This window comes from Tympanuchus pallidicinctus, unplaced genomic scaffold (genome assembly GCF_026119805.1).
Source record: "Tympanuchus pallidicinctus isolate F22 unplaced genomic scaffold, pur_lepc_1.0 scaffold38, whole genome shotgun sequence".
In the NCBI taxonomy this organism is placed as follows: Eukaryota; Metazoa; Chordata; class Aves; order Galliformes; family Phasianidae; genus Tympanuchus; species Tympanuchus pallidicinctus.
Window position 1 is genome coordinate 1,634,395 of NW_026294756.1, and position 16,644 is coordinate 1,651,038.

Here is a 16,644-nt window from a genome sequence, read left to right on the forward strand (position 1 = left end):
AGGTAAGTCTCTTTTACCACTTTTTTCTAAGTTAAGTCCGGACACCCTTCTTTCACTGGCACCTGAAGTATGGGGCCAGTCGCTATACAGGTGGGAAGAGCATTTTCTTCAGCTTTTGCAAGCAGCCGAAAGAAAACAAAAATCAGAAAACCTCAAATGTTACCTGGGATGGGTTTCCTCACCTGAGCATGCTCAGAAAGCCAGCACCTTGTTCCTGCAGCAGCCACCTGGTCCCATAGTGTGCCCTGAGCACGGACAGGGTGAGGGGCAGGGCCATGCATCCTCCCTCACCCTCTCCGGGATTAGGCATGAGGTCAGGGAACATTAGGTAGTGAACCTTGGCAAAACTCAAGCAAAGTGTGAAGGAGGGAGCAAGCCGTTCCATTTCTGCTGCAGCAGCCAGAACCTGACTGGCAGACTCTTTTGCCAGTGTCTGACATTGTCTTCCTTCTGTTTCTTGCTCTTCCTTTCCTCTGCTGCCTTTTCTTCTTTGTCCCCTTCTTCCTCACTTTTCTCTCAGCAGTTTTACCCAAAAACTTCAAGGTGAAGATGGTGACGAAGACGTCTGTCCTTTTGAGCTGGGAGTTTCCTGAGAATTACAACTCTCCCACTCCATACAAGGCAAGTAAAAAGCAAGAGTCAGAACTGTGTTCCTTCTCAATTTCCTGCAGTCTTGTCTGTTCATTTGAAGAACAGATCATAAGAGCCAGAAATTCTGGATCTGGTTCTCAGATATGAGCAAATAATGGTTAATCTCCAGATCAAGCAGGTGTGCTGATAATCAGCCTGTGGGGTTGCACTCTTACCTCTGTTACAAAACCTTTGTCTCTAGGCATGTTACCACACTCTTCCCATTTTCAGAGAAGAAGGTCTCTTCGCAGAGAAGTTATAAGGCCTTGTGCTCTGTCTGCCTTGTGCCTAGGGACACTACAGCCCTTGAGACAGACAGCTTCCCACTCAATGGCTGCTGTACCTGTGTTTGCACAGGTTGCTCTGGTTGGAACAGGGCACAGTCAAGCGGCCCATGTTCTCTGCAAACCAAAGGAAAGGAGTCTGGTTGTCTAGGCAATATCAGCCTTGCTCATGGTACATCTTTGCTGCCTCTTCTCCCTGCGCAGATCCAGTACAATGGGCTGAATGTTGATGTGGATGGCCGCACCACCAAGAAACTCATCACCAACCTGAAGCCCCATACATTTTACAACTTCGTTCTCATGAACCGCGGCAACAGCATGGGTGGCCTGCAGCAGAATGTGGCTGCCTGGACCGCTGCTAACATGTTATCTAGGAAGCCAGAGGTGACCCACAAACCTGATGCTGATGGCAACGTGGTGGTGATTCTCCCTGATGTGAAGAGCTCTGTGGCTGTCCAGTAGGTTTCTGGTAAACTGCAGACTTGGTGTATTCAGTTCATGTCGCAGGGAGTCCATAGCACAAACCCACAAGGACTGCAACAGAGGGAGTGTTCCCTGTGTGTTCAAACGTTGCCTTAATCTTTTCTCATGGAGACACTTCCCAGGGCTAATGCAAAGGGAGGCATGTTATGTGGGGCTGTCGCTGAATCCAGAAACAGCAATAAATAAGTTTGATAAATTAAAGATAAGAGGTTTACTGGGTTGAGCCACCAGGAGTGGGCAGACCTGGCTTTCCTCTGTCAGTGTGTGCACTCTCCTGTCACTCCCAGAGTGAGATTCAGGCCTATTTCTTCTGATTATTCCCAACTCTTAGAGCTTACTACATTGTGGTGGTGCCTCTGAGGAAGTCCCGTGGAGGACAGTTCCTGAACCCCTTGGGCAGCCCTGAAGAGATGGACCTGGAGGAGGTGAGTGTGGCAGAGACTGCAGCCAGCCGTAAGGGAAAGAGCAAAGAGTGTAACGGATGTTACGGTGACTGGAGATCCTTGGAAGAGTGGGTTTGGGGTGTGTGACCTGTGTTCCCAGTAGCTAAAATGAGACGAGTTGGAGTGCCATGGTTTGGTGCTCCCCCCTTCCCGTTTCCTGAAGGTGCTGAAGGCATCAGTACTCACAGTGTTCTTTGCTTCCTGCAGCTGGTTCAGGACATTGCCAGGCTCCGACGCCGCAGCCTGCGTCACTCCCGTCAGCTGGACTTCCCCAAGCCCTACATTGCTGCCCGTTTTCGTTCCCTCCCCAACCACTTTGTCCTGGGCGATATGAAACACTACGACAACTTTGAGAACAGAGCCCTGGAGCCGGGGCAGAGATACGTCATCTTCATCCTGGCAGTGCTCCAGGAACCTGAGGCAGTAAGTGCTGCCTTGCTCTCTTTAGATGCTTGTGGCCATGCTGTCCCCATTATCAACCAGAGACAGCAGCAGCTCTTGTGAGCTGCCAGCTCCCCCCCTGGCATTCTCTGTAACTCACTTCCACCAGATGTTAGAGCTTGAGGGTTTTTTTCTTAGCAAAAGCCTTCCAGTCCAGCTGTGGACTATTGGAGCTGTTTGTGCTTGTGTCTGCACCCAGCAAATGTGCTGTTCCTTGGAGACAGGCTGACGACACAAGCATCTTGTGTGCTGCATCTGCATTTTGTCAGTCTGCTTAGGCAGGACTTGCTACACTTGTGGCTCCAGGTATGAGGTCAGAGTGGAGGGTACTGAACTATCAGCAGTACACTTCGGTTCAGGGATCCCTGGGCCAAACCGCTTTACAAAACATAATTTCTTTTAACGATTGCCCCTGTATTCCTTAGAGCAGTGACCCCAGATGTCCTGCTTTGAGACCAGCATGCCACATGTCCTGGTTATTGCTAAGCTCCCCACCAAACAGAGAGGGGAGCATTTTTTTAATGGAAAACTAGATCTGCTCTCTTCATCACTTCATCACCGCAGCCGATTTCAGTGGTGTTGTGTTTGGCTTTACGAAAATAACTGTTTTAATATTTACCTGCCCTCCTCCCTCATGCACAATAGGAAGCAGTTGAATACTTTGTTGTTTTTAAATCCCCCTATGGAATTGTAGCAGGGAGCTATTTGAAATTAAGGGTTTTCAGAGGGATTTTTCAAAATAAATATTTAGTTGTGTGTTCGATATTAAAGGATTAGGCTGACACGCTTGTGAATGCATTTCTCAATCGGATTACTGCAGCTTGTGGTAGTTTCTGCTTTAGAACGAGGTACTGCACGCTCACTCACAACAGCCTGCAATCACACCAGCTGCCTCATATGAAGCAAAATTGTAGTCTTGCTGAGAGCTGATAGAGTTTTTGAAAACCCAGAGCCCAAATCTTCTGTTCTTGTCCTATGCCAGACTTTTCACTCAGACCAAGGCCTGCCAGTTCAACTCTATGCACTTTGGTTTTTGTAGTTTCTGTGTAAGATGGGAGCACATCTTTCTTGGGGTGGGAAGGTTGTAGCAGGCAGTGCTCCTTAGCTAGGACTCTGGTGGGCTTGAACATGCTTCTTATTTTCTCTAGAGCACAGCTCCATGCAGATGAAGCAGAGGTGGCCTTTTAATTCCTTCCCTCTATTTCTGTTATCTCTTCTATAACATTGCACGTTTGCCCGTCATTTTCAGTCCCTGTTCCTTCTCTGAACTCTGTTCCACAATCTTTCATATCTTCCAGACTTTTGCTGCTAGTCCGTTCTCCGACCCTGTCCAGCTGGACAACCCTGACCCACAGCCAATCATTGACGGAGAGGAAGGGCTGATCTGGGTCATTGGGCCCGTCCTGGCCGTGGTGTTCATCATCTGCATTGTCATTGCCATTCTGCTCTACAAAAAGTAAGTTATGCTTCTTGCCCAGATCTGTGACAATTCTGAATGTCTCCAGGAATAACTGGAGACTGGAGTCTAAAGGCAGTTTCCTACTTGGTCCTAAAATTGTTAGTTGGAGAGCAAATCCTCCCACCAGCGCCAGGGAGGATTCTTAAGGCAAAAATGCTGAAATAGTGAACAGCCTCTGGAAGTCTCTTTTCCTTGGATTTTGGAGTAGCTCATCGTGCACAGACAGGAGTAGAAGCCTCTTGAGGACAGGTCACATCATGCAGTAAAAGAGGACAGGAAAGGAAACAGAAGCTGAGCAAAATAAATCAAGAAAAGAGGCAGGATGGCAGCTCTAGCCAGTACAGCTGTGTCCATGGGGACGTTACCCATTATGGAGAGATCTCAATTAACCCTGCTCCACCTTTCATCTGCAGAGGTGCATTTGCTTATGCACATGCGAGTATCTTTTATGTCCCAGACTATGTGAAGCTGCTAGACAGCAAAGTACTGCAGGGAGCAGGGACTGCCTCGTTAGTGTTCATTAGCGCTGGGGAGTGCTGGTCCCACCTTCCACCTGTGTTACCAGGGGTAGAGCTGAGCGAATGTTTCCCAATTCTTCTACAGTTCCTTTCTAATCTGGACATTTGTCTTGTCTTTTCTCCACTCACTGCTTTCGTGGACAGCAAACCAGACAGGTAAGAGCACCAGATTTGCCATTTACTAAGGTTCTTTTTCTGTGGGCTGGCTGTGTGTTAGGCAGTATTTACTGTCTCTGGTGATGGGGCTGTGTTGGTACTGTTTCTACTGCTAGATCTTTCCTAAAGGACACCCACCAAAGACCGTGTTTGAACTGGGGCAGAAAAGGGAAAGAAATGCCAGCTTTCTTCTGCCTATTGGTCCTAAATATAATGGCCTTTCTCAAGCAAAGCAGCAGTGACAGTAAGCAACTCATAAAACCATGGGTTAATGGAGCAGGGAAACATGCATTTGTGTTGTAGTCAGTGGGTTTTCTTTATGTCTGAGTGTCCATATAGGCTTCTCTGAGCCACTGGCATACTAGAAACAGAATCTCACCAGCTGAGCTGTTCTCACCCTCTTGTAAAAGCAGTTCTTGTCCCATCACCCAGGGACTTCTAACAGTTTGCTTACAGCTGCAGAATGAGGCTATTTCAAACCATTTTCAAGGCTGGGAGAGCTTTCATTGAAGTAACGGATGAGTTTAGCCAATGAACTACTTTACAGCAGTTTCAGAACTGCAGCAAAAATAAACTACTCCTAAACTACAAAGTGGTGTAATTCCAAAATGCTGCCCCATTAAGTGCTGGCAGGACTCATGCCACTTCTTCTAGCTATTAATGATGTTAAGAGACAGCTAACAGTGCACTGAGCAAGCTCCTCTCTGCCTAAGCAATTACCATTATTGCTGCGGGCTTATTATGGGAGGCATCTGTGCAACCTGGGCAGGAGAGGTGAGGAGCTTTACAGCCATCTCGTGAGAGGGACTAGGACAATATTTGCAAGCCCTGAGGTGTGGGTACATGTTCTCTGCTCATTCAAGAAGTTCTGCTTCCAGCTGCGTGTCACTGTTCCCTTGCCAGAGGTTATCGACTCTTCAGATCAGCGCTGGGCTTTGCTTCCAAATTCTTTTCAAGGAGAATGAGCCAGGTCAGCAAGGACTTTTAAACTGCCTCAGCTAACCTAGCGTGTTTTAAGCAGAATAGATTTTGAAGCACTTTCATGTGCAGCTCAGCTGGCACGTCAGAGCGGGCTTCAGCTTCTGGCAAGGAGGTGAGACAGATCTCAGCAGGCACAGCTGTGATGGGAGAGGATGTGTCTGTGCTGGTTCTGAACCCAGATTTTTAGGGTTCTGTAGATCAAAAAAAGGTTGAAAACCACTGCCTTGACTTTTCTGTCTGCGAGGCAGTAAGAACTCCTAAACAAGCCAACGGAGAAATAGCAGTACTTTATGTCCAAGGTCATGGTCAGGAGATTCTGTACTTTTCCAAATGATTCTGTTGGCTCTGGTTCTCTCAGGCTGAGAGTGGCTTGGCCAGAATTGGAACGTTTCCACTTGCAGAGCTCTGCAGTGTTGAGTGGAGGTTTGTCTGTGCAGGGGAGCTGTGGTATGGGTTCACAGTACCTCAGCTGCTCCTTGTTGCCTTTTTGTACTTCTGCTGCATGAAGGGGGAACTTCCAGACTTGCATGTAAACTGCTGAGCTGTTGTAAAACCAATCAAATGCTACAATGATAAAATATTCCGAACCTTACCCCTTTTCTGATGCATTCTGTGTAACTTATATCCTTGTTCAGGGCATGGCTGTAGCTGACCCTGATTTCTGGGGGAGGTGAAAAGACCAAGAGGCCTCTAAGCTAAGCTGCTTTGTCTTTTTAATTTATTTTTTTTAAGCAAACGGAAAGATTCAGAGCCGCGGACAAAATGCCTCCTGAACAATGCTGAAATCACCCCTCACCACCCCAAGGACCCTGTGGAAATGAGGCGCATCAACTTCCAGACTCCAGGTAACCAGCTGCAAACTGACTTCTCTCACTGGGAGGGCAGAAGCAGAGCCCTTTCCCCAGCCCCTTCCTGCCATGCTGCAGTGGTGCTGCCTTTGAGACCTAGTGCTAACTTAGCATGCAGCCAGGGAGCCTCAAGACTTGCCTACGCTAAGCAAGACTGATGAAATTAACCTTTTCTGGGAAACCATGAAAGCCTTGCAGACTCCACCTAGCAATCGCGAGGCAGGAAGAAGAGCTTTCATGGCAACCTAGCTAAAGGAATCGGTGCATTCTGGGTGAAGTACACAGCTGCAAGTGTAGCTATGCCAAGCTTGCCTGCCCACCAGCACTGCTATGCAGCCTTGCGCTGGGAAACCCTGGGGTGGCAGAGGTGAAGCATGGCAGGGCCGTGTGCTTCAGCCAGATCTGTAACTGTTCCTTGCTTTGTACACACCAAAAGGGTTCCATTAGGAGCCGGGCCTGCCCCACGGGTTGTGAGGACAGAGAAAGGCAGCTGGTTGCTTCGCGCAGGAGAGGCAACATCTCCTCAGTGTACAGCTGCTAAGCTGGCATGTGACTACGCTATGTCCCATCAGAGAGGCCAGTGCACCCTCCTTTCTGTGCACCCACATCCCCATGCACATGCATGTCTAAGCTGCCTGCATGGCACTTCTGCAATCCACCACTGACACAGGCCAGCACGGGCACATCCTCGTACACACACGTGTGGCGATGCCGAGCAGTGCCTGTGCACTGGTATGGACCTCTGCTTCTGGTGCTTGAGGATTTGGAAAGGGAATTGTGCTTTTGGGGGGGGCTGGCTATTGTTTTCAGTTTGTTTGTATTGTTTTGCTGTTTTGTGCTTGTTAGTAATGTTTCTGCAGCTTTTGTTTCCCCATCCCAGTCCTGTCCTTAGCATTGTCTGAGTTTGCTTAGGGCAAGGCTGACAAGCCAATAGGTATTCAGAAAGCAGGGGTCCTCAGGGAGCTGCAAGGACAGTGCTGGACTGAGGCGTTTGTATTAAAAAGTTAGGAGCAGCATGTCAGTATCTATCCAAGTGTAGGAAAGATTGAATCTCAGCTAGAGGATGGAAGCAGGTTTAATCCAGCATGCAGGGACTGAATGAAGAGCAGTTCAACTGCAGCTGGACCCCTAAATCAGCTCTTACTCAGTGGTGCTCTTGCAGGAGAGTCTGAAGGTATTTGGGATCTGCAGCAGGAGAACTTGGAAAACTTCAGAATCCTGCTGTCCCAGCTGCCCTTTGCATAAACAACAGTAAGTTTGTATAAGCCACTTCTTATGAGAGTCTCCAGCTGCAGCTCAGCAGCAGTTTCTGTTTGTCTGGCCTCTGTGGTTTATGCTGGGTGCAGACAAGAGGTTGGCCTGTGAGTGCTCCAAGTGGTGATTGGAGACTGAGGAAAGAGCTGCGCTCGTAGAAACTGATGCTAGGATAAGTGCAAAGATAGAAGATCCAGCTTAACCTGGATGCTAAGAGGCAAGTGGGAGTGCTGCTTTTTGTGTTTGCCTTACTGAATATTTCTCCCTGTCCTTGCAGGACTGCAGTCAGCTGAGGAAGAGGCGCTTCCTAGCTTCAGTTAATGTGCTCAACAGATGGATGGGTCTTTTGCTAGTTAGATCATGCTTACCTCTGAATTCTTGATCTGAGAGGCTTGTAAAAGGCAGCAGAGACATGCAAGGCTGCTGTTAGGACTCAGCTAGAAGTCCGTAGATCTCAAAAAGGCTGCCAGGTTTTCTCCTATCTAGCCTTAAAAGGATACTGCCAACTTTTCTTTGTAACGCTGTCCAGCTCGAGATAGCTGGCTGATTTCCTCTGCTGCTGTTTGTAAGGCCATGGAATGTTTGAAAGGGTCTGGGAGAGGTAATCACCTGCCTCCCACACTGATAGCCATTGGGCAAAAAGGGAACAGACAGAAATTCTGATCTCAGTGTGCTGGGGATGATGGGCAGATTGTGGTGCGGTTTTCAGGTGGAAGGCTCTGTAGGGGCTGTTGGAATTAAAGCCATCTGAGTGAAGTCTGTTGTGGTTTATAGGTGGCTGTGGGCTCTTCTCCAGCAGGTTTCCATGTTGAGGGGTCTCTATCTTGTCCCCAGAGGGGTAGCAGAGGGGGGATGTGGGGATGGGAGCGGGCACAAGCAGCTCAGACAGAGGACAGAGCAGCACAAATCTTAAAGAGCCTGTCCTTGCCTTATCAGCACAAAAAATAACTTTCTTTTCCTCTTTAGATTTATGTTGTTTTGTTTTGTTTTTTTGCTTTAGCATGAAATTTTTCAGAAAGTGTATATTTTATTTATTTTTATTTTTTTTACTGTTTTCTGCAGATTCTGGTCTGAGCAGCCCTCTCAGTGACCCTGAGTTTGACTTTGAAAGTTAGTTCCTGTGTGTTTTCGTTCCTGTTGGTTTCATTTTTTCCCCATAATTATTTTTTCCTCTTCTATCGCTTTCCTTTCCAGTTCTGTTTCGTTCCTGTTACTTTTTATTTTTGCTGAATTCTCTGTATTCCTGCAGTGTCTGCCCATCTCATCCCTTTTCTGTGCCATCTGTTTGTCTGAACAGCGCTTCCAGTTTTACAGTACCAAATATCAGGCCTTTTGCACAACATGGGCAGTAGCAGCAGCGTAAAGGATAGAGCCCTCAGCAGCAGTATGGGACACTGTCCATCTTCCGTGTCTCTCTGAGGATAAGAATGTGTCTTTCAGGGCTCTCTTTTCTCCCCGTTGTCAATGATGTTCCGTTTCTGAAGCTTGGCTATGTGTCCCTCGTACTTATTCCTGGACAGAAAGTGATATTTTGTGCACCAGCATGTGAGCCCTGTATGTGTGTGTGCCTGTGGTTTTGTGTTCATTGCTTCATAACGTGGGGAAGGAGGAAATGAGATGCAGCTAACGATGCCCTCTCTTTGGGAAGAGCCACGTGGGCATCTTTCTGTGTAGATGGGGAAGGGGCCTTTGCCCATCTGTGGCAGGTGCCTGTTCCTTGGCAGCGACTTGTTCCAGCAGCACAAAGACCAGAGGCTTCTCCAGGGCCCTCCGCAGCCCGTGGGTTCATGCGGTGCCATCCAGCCTCAGTCGCTGTGCGGGAAGAGACGGGCTCTGACCCATGGAACAGATGTTAGGGTGACGTTGCTGGTGAGTTGGCTGGTGCACAGAGAATCAAGTCTTTTGTGATAAGATTAGAGAGATTCAAGTGATTGAAATGTTAGATGAGAGCAGCTCTGAAAGACTTCATCCCCATTAGAAGCAAAGATCCTGGCTTTGCTGAGTGATAGGGGCTTTTTTTTTTTTTTTTTGAGCTGGGCAGGGAAATAATGGATAGATGGGAGGTTTTATCTTGCAAATGTGAAGAATTGCAGATGCTGCTGGTGGTCTGCTGGGACAGTCCTCAGAATAGCTTAATCCAAACACCACTGTGGTTGCTTTTGAATCCTCCCGCCAGTACTGTCTCAGTGCACCTGCCACCTCCTCTCAGCCCCTTCACTGGAACACATGAAGGCTTTGTGTGTTCTTTCAGCCCACACCAGGGCTCCTTCTGCCGCCCCCATTGCCAGGGGTCACTGAGCTGGGAAACCTGGAGCCACATCCTTCTTGACTAAGGGGAGTTGTTAATTAAAGCAGGCAAAGGAGTTTCAGCTGAGACCGGCTGGTACTGCTGGAAAGTGCTGCTCCTGGCTCATTGAATATCAAACTCCACCTCAGCCTTTGTGGGAATTCCAGTGTGCTTGGTGTTCTGGCCAGGGAAGTGCTTATTACTGCAAAGGTTTCCAGTTTTGTTTTATTATTAAGAGCCCCAGAAATCAATCCTACCAGGAGATTCCTGTCCTTAACAGCAGCAAAACCAGATAAGCTCCCACATGCTCTCAGCCAGAGCTGTTGCAGTGGTGGGAGGTGGACACACAGCGGTCCCTGGCAAAGAGACAGAGCTGATTTTCAGGCACTGGGCACACTGACCGTATCTCATGAAGGTTGTTTAAGGAAACTTGTGCAGTGCCTTCGGAGGAGACATGACTTCTCTCTGCACATGGGTGCAGTGGGCCTTTCCCAGGCAGACCCCGTGCTCGGAGGGAATGATGCTTACAGCTCTGTGATTTCAGAGCCAAAGAGCATCTGATGGATTTTTTTCTTGCTTGCATGTTTCTACCAGGCTTTCTGGTTGCTCTTCTTTTTTTTTCCTTTTAATGTTAAGTGTCCGTTTTTTGGAATTTCATCCACACTGCTGTGTTTCTAACCACACCTCAGCAAGCAGCCCCTGGGTTTGTAAGCAGTTGGGTGCTGATGGCTGGACTAGAGACCTGAGACAGCAGCTGAGTTGCCGTGAGTTGTTCTGAGCAGGGCTCGGCTTTGCTGTAATGCTGCAGCTCTGGGTGTGTTTGCTGTCCTCTTCAGCCCTTCCATTCAGATGCAGAAGGACAGGGCAGAATGAGCATGGGTTGGAACTGGATGTTCTACCAGGTCCCTTCCAACCCAGCCATTCTAGGATTCCTCTGAATGGCTCCAGTCTGCACCTGGTGGGGAGCAGGTGGCAGCTCTAGTGGGAAGCAAAGGGGGAATCCTTTGGGTGAAAGGGGCAGGAGGTGCTGGGAGCCCATCCTCTGTGAGGTGGAGGTGTGTTCTGCCTGCTAGCCAGTGGAACAGCATGGAGCCAATCTAGACTTGGGAGTTATTTTCTAGTGGGTTTTTTGATCTGTTCTCCCCACACAGCCCTTCCATTTTTGGGTAAACTTCCTTGTGCCGAAAAGAGACATCTAGATAGCTTAGAAAAGAGCGCTGGAGTGGTGGCTGTGACCCTCACTCTGGCAGACGTGTCCTGCCCCCAGGTCTGGGGGAGGCAGCGTCCTTCCAGGGCTCACTGTAAAACTGAGGATGTCATGCTTGCTTTGCCATCTCTGTGCTGAGATTTTGGAGTATCTGACCATGCTGCTGCCACTGCCGCTGCTTTGTCACACACCCAACACCCACGGGGCTCGAAATTCTCCCTGGCTTCCATCTCTTCTCCACTCCTTCCCACAGGGGCACTGCCCAAGGCCTTTCCGCGTGCTGCTGCCCTCACTGGCTGCATTTGTAGCAGGATCAGCCGGCAGGCAGCACAGGAAGGCTTTGGAAAAACATGATCCAATGCAGATGAGCAAAGCATGGAGAGCTTTTCCACCATGATTCGTAGTATAGTTCTTCAAGATCATGAGATGAGAAGGGTCCCTGCTCCTTCCAGAGCTCCAGCTGCCCTTCTAGGAGCACCATAGGCACAGCTCTGCCTTTGCTGCTCAGCCCCATTCCTGGCTGGTTGCCTTCAGCCTGCTGCAGTGTGGCCCTCAGTGCCAGGAGGTCTTGAGGGACACAAGCTCTGTTCTCTGTCTCGATATGAGCACAGCTGCTGTTGTCAGGGAAGCTGGTGAACTAGGGTTGTGAAGCATTGGTCTCCCCAGTGAATTGTTTCCCATTCCCCAGACTAAGGAGGGTTACAAAGATCTTCTGCCTGTCTGACACAGAAGGTAATGAACTCACAGCAGAGTTTGCTGATGGGGCTTGTACAGCCGACCCTTCAGACGGACCTCTGGAAGGTCTTCTGCAGTGCACGAGAAGGAAGAGGAGCCAGCACTCAGCATTTCCGTAGCTGGCTGCGTTCTTGCGGTAGTGAGGGTTAAGACCACCACATCCATGAGCTCACTGAGAAGCCCACAGAGCCATTGGTGTGCTACAGACAATTCCTGAAAAGCCTCCTTTGCTTCCCCCATCTGCATCCCCTTCCCTGCCCCACATGGTCACAGTTGGCTGGATCTGTGCCCCTTCCCTTCTTTTGTGTTGGAGTTTGTTTACAGTCATGGCGGGTGCTGTACCATTTGCTGCGTAGGTTCCTCTGGCAGCATTTGCTCATTTTAAGTCCACTATTGGAATCACTAACGCACATCTGCTCTTCAGATTTTACTTTTTGTTTTGCTCTGATTTACGCATTTGAAAAAGGGGCCATTGTGAAAACACTCATTTTACTGTTGTTTTTTTAATTATTTCCGTGATTTTTATTTTTTATTGTTTTTACTTCCAAGGACACAATTTCGAGCCCTGAATTCTTCTCTTCTAACCTCCCTACTTTCATTGCAGATCTTACATTGTAATTTATTTTCTTTCCTTGTTTCTTCTTTCTTATAAAATGTGTGACAGTTGTGAATTTTAGTTACTATTAAATGAGATTCTTTTCCTGCTGTCTTGTCTTTTAGGTATGCTCAGCCACCCACCAATCCCTGTTTCCGAGCTGGCTGAACACACAGAGCATCTCAAAGCTAATGATAACCTGAAATTATCCCAAGAGTATGAGGTATGAGCAAAAGTGAGTGCTGTGCATGGGTTTGCAGAGCCAGGAAATCAGGCAATTCAGAGAGGCCATCATTCAAACATACCCAGCTTCACTTTAAGGATCTGGTCACTTGAAATAAAAAAGCTATTTATATTTTTAAAATTAAGCACTTCCTAGTTTCAGTTCCAGATGGTAGAAGACTTCTGATCCACGAGACTTTCCTTTGCGTGGAGGGAAGATCTTGCCATGTTGTGCTTCCCAAAGTTTTAGACAGGTGGGATGGGGTGCTGTCCTTGAGAATGGCTTTGTCACGTTGCTGGATGTGCAGAGGATGAAGCAGAGGGATGAGATACCTGGCTCTAGAAGCTAGGGAGACAGGCAGTGGCTCCTCCACAGCTGACATTGTCAGCAGCCAGTGAAGCCAATGAGCTCTTTTTTCTCCTTGCTAATATTTGGATACTCAAATGGGCTCCTGCAGCTGAGCAGAGCCGTGGCTGCCAGACATGCAGCTCAAGTGGTTGCCAGGGGCATGGACTGAGCTCTGTGCTTCCATCTCCTGGCACTGCTCTGGCTGCATTAGCACTGCTTAATCCCCATGTGAGTGTCCAGTGCTTCTGGGTGAGCACTGTGCAAGCTGCTTTCATTGTAGATCGAACGTGTGACTGGTTCCTGTTGTTGTTAAGAGACAAAATGCCTGGCTATTTTTAGGCTAATAACAAGTCTAGACTGCCTGGTTCTGTGTGCAGGCAGCAAGTGAGGGGATGTGTTCTGAACAAAGTTCCTGCGATGTTTCTCTGGGATGTTTCTGCCCTGTCTGCCTTGCAAACAGCAGTAGAGCAGTAGGGGCGAAGCAGCCCCACAGTCACAGCTCTGCACCCAGGAGGGGCCGTGCAGTGCAGGAGCTCTGCTGGGGTCTTTCACCCCACTGCAGGGGGAGCAGCTCGTTAACGGGCTCCATCCAGACTTCAAAGACTAATTTGCATCCTGCTATATCCCAAGTGCCCTGGCTTTGTTCCAGCACAACCTCCTCTAGTGGTAGAGCCAGAGCTAAACAAACATCACTAATGAAATGAATGTGAGGCGAGATTAGAGGAATAGAAAGCAAACAGACACATTACAAGAGTATAAATACCCATTAGTTGGAAATGCTCAGTGTGAGAAGGGATGCTGTCCTCGAGTGGCTTTGTACCATGCTGTTGCTGTGGCTTCTGGAGCTGAGCTGGGGAGTTGGCACAGTGAAGGCCGAGCTCATTGTGCTCAAAGGGTTGGGAGCAGGATGGTGCAGGTGGTGCACGCAGGGCCTGCGCAGGCAGGGAGAGGGGGAATGAAGAGCTGGGAGCAGAGTTCAACCTGCTCCTGCCAAGCCTCCAGTTGAAGCAAACCCCTAGGGCTCTGCAAAATGATGAAGGAATTAAGCCCTTGTTTTATTTAATTCTCTGGCTGAGGATTTAGAGGTAAACGTAATTAACCTAATTTCCATATCTGGGACAGCTGGACCTTAAAAAAAAAAAAAAAAAAAAAACACACAAAAAAAAACCCACCACCTTAAAACCTGGCATAAATCACCCAGACAGGCAAAGGATTTTTCTCTCCTGCACGTTTCATTGTTTACTCCTTTATCCCCTCTAGGAAACATTATGTTGGTTCAGGCCTGTAGGCCCAGCTCCTACCCATCTGCCTGGGGTGATGCTCCCTCACAGCCCCTTTCCTGGTGCTTTCAGCCCCTGAGGGACGCGCTGAGCCCTCTCGTGGAGTAGCACTCTCACGGAGCAGCTGCTATTCCCTGCTGCCTTTTCCCCAGTGCTTCACATCCTACTTGCATACATGGTTATAAACCTCATCCTTGCTTGCATGTCTTCCTCCCCAGGTATTAAGACAGTGGTATATTTATGCCCCCTTAATGGCTGTTTAGTTTAACCACACACAGATTTAGCTTCTTCATCATTTCATAAATACATCCTGCTGTGATTGTCCCTGTTGTTCTCTCCCAATTGCCCACCGTTTATCAGCAGCAGTAGCTCAGGGCTGTAAGTAATGCAGCGCAGCCACCACTCTGTGAACACAACTATGATTCAGGGCATCTGTTTTGCAACCTGAAATTGTGCCGATGCTTTTGCCACTGCTGCATTGTGCCAGGGTAGGAATTTCCTCTGGTGCTGCTCCGTGTGCTCAGGGCAAAGGGTCATGGCATGGAGTGTGCTGTGCTGGGGCTGTTCCACAGCAAGGCTCTGCTCTAGACGGAAGAAAATGGTGAATGCTGCATTCCTCAGCTAGATCTACAGAGCCACGATCTGTCCTACGTGGAGCAAGGTACTCGGAGCATGATTTGTTCCCTTTCCCCCCTTTCACTCCTGTGTTTTCCTTCCCAATTTCTGCAGTCCATTGACCCTGGCCAGCAGTTCACCTGGGAGCACTCCAACCTGGAAGTGAACAAGCCCAAAAACCGCTACGCCAACGTGATCGCCTACGACCACTCGCGCGTCATCCTGCTGCCCATCGAAGGTAGGGAGCGACCTCTGCTCCTCCGCAGCTCCACCTGGCTGGTGGCTCCGCTCTCTTAGCATCTCCCCCGGAGTTCAGCAGGCAGGAGGCGCGTGTGTTCACCACACATTTGTTACGTTCTGATACTGACATATTCCCTGTAGCTGCAGTCTCTCATTTCAAAGGCTGCTTTATCAAGAAACTGCCTTCACTTTACTTAGAGATCCCTGTGATATGCTTCTGACTAACAGGAAGAATACAGACCACACAGTGCTTTATGGAGAGCAGGGCAGTGGGTGGTGGTGGATGTGGAATGCATCTGTACAGCAGATGAATGGGAAGTAGGCACAGGGCTAATTGCACAGATGTGTGTGTCAGCAGCACAGCAAAGATGCGGCTGCTGAGTTGTAGAAATGTAGAGCTTACGTGTTACACAGCTCCTGCTGCAGTGCCTCAGAGGACTGAAAGTAAGGATGTGGTATTAGCCTGGTCGGCCATCAGTTGTTTCCCATATCTTCTGTGAGTGGTGGTATACTTAGAAAAGTTACATTAAATATCGCTCTTGACCAAATGCACTCTATGATAAGAGGAGATTTCGGTGGAGAGGAGATGGGGTTTCGCAGGGGATCTGCTTTGGTTACTGCTGCTGAGATAATATTCATCTTTCTCAGGGCACGTGTGGCTATGCAGATGGGTGTGCTGTTGTGTGCAGCCACTGCTTTGCCAAGAGCTGAGCATCTGAGCAGAGAAGATGTACAAACAGCCCTGTGGTGAATGGGGGGGGGTTCATTCAGAAGCCCTCCTGGCAAGGGAATTGCCTAGAATAATCTCCCTCTGCCAGAATATCTCAGGGAGACTCAGCTGGTTTTGAGGTTACAAAAGATCATGATTTGCCATCAAATGAACCAGTCTGGATTGTTCTTGTCTGCCGTTACAGATGTTAAACATTTCTCATTGTGGAGCTGGCTGTGTTTTGCTAGCTTGTTTTTTATCTGAGATTAATATTGCATGAGCCAAGGCAAGCCAAGTCTTTAAAACATTGCCCTGTCATTGAAAAGAAGAGCACGAGTGTAGAACTGAAGGACACTGGGATGAGCTCTGCCCTCAAGGGAGCAGAGAGCAGGGATGGCTGCAGGCATCGTGGGGACCAACAGCAGCGTGTGTCCAGTGTGTTAATGTCCAAATACCTGAGAGGTTCTGGCTTGTCTTGGCTGTGTCTTATACTGAGCACTAGAAGATGAAAGGGGTTGGAGGAGTTAGTTGTTGCTTTCCCTTTGTTTTAAATCTGGATTTGTCAGGGCTGCAGATCGTCACCGTCTGCTTGGTCAGGGAGAAGTAGTGGCTTTAATTCAGTGACTTCTCTGTAACTGGACCCTGTCATGCAGCAAAACAGTGCAGAAGCTCATGGCCACCATTTTAAATTACAGAGTGGACCCAAGAGGGCTGGAGAGGAGATTAATTCCAAAAGCTCAGCCTTGATCGTGTTCCTGCTGCTGCTGCACAGCCATCTTCCCCTCTGAAATTTCAGATTGGGAAGTAATGGGGGAGGGGAACCCTCCAGAAATTTAATCAAAAGCCATTTTCACCAGCAGCTGAAATTACTGAGTACCCTTGAGGACTGGCAGGCAATTCAGAGTGGA

The 16,644-nt window shown here is 48.6% G+C and overlaps 1 protein-coding gene across 15 annotated transcripts in view; it reads left to right on the forward strand.

The window, feature by feature from the left end:
* PTPRS (protein tyrosine phosphatase receptor type S) overlaps positions 1 to 16,644 on the forward strand; it is a 123,369-nt gene that overhangs the window by 96,448 nt on the left and 10,277 nt on the right. For 3 of the 15 annotated variants that reach the window (XM_052699901.1, XM_052699900.1, XM_052699904.1), the window contains 10 exons: positions 521 to 621; positions 1,119 to 1,372; positions 1,729 to 1,822; positions 2,048 to 2,263; positions 3,580 to 3,737; positions 4,403 to 4,414; positions 6,128 to 6,240; positions 8,560 to 8,607; positions 12,447 to 12,544; positions 14,902 to 15,025. In XM_052699901.1, coding sequence (XP_052555861.1) covers positions 521 to 621; positions 1,119 to 1,372; positions 1,729 to 1,822; positions 2,048 to 2,263; positions 3,580 to 3,737; positions 4,403 to 4,414; positions 6,128 to 6,240; positions 8,560 to 8,607; positions 12,447 to 12,544; positions 14,902 to 15,025 — 1,218 coding nt within the window. The remainder of the gene's footprint in view (positions 1 to 520; positions 622 to 1,118; positions 1,373 to 1,728; positions 1,823 to 2,047; positions 2,264 to 3,579; positions 3,738 to 4,402; positions 4,415 to 6,127; positions 6,241 to 8,559; positions 8,608 to 12,446; positions 12,545 to 14,901; positions 15,026 to 16,644) is intronic. The other 12 variants (XM_052699907.1, XM_052699909.1, XM_052699914.1 and 9 more) reach the window with 7 other exon arrangements.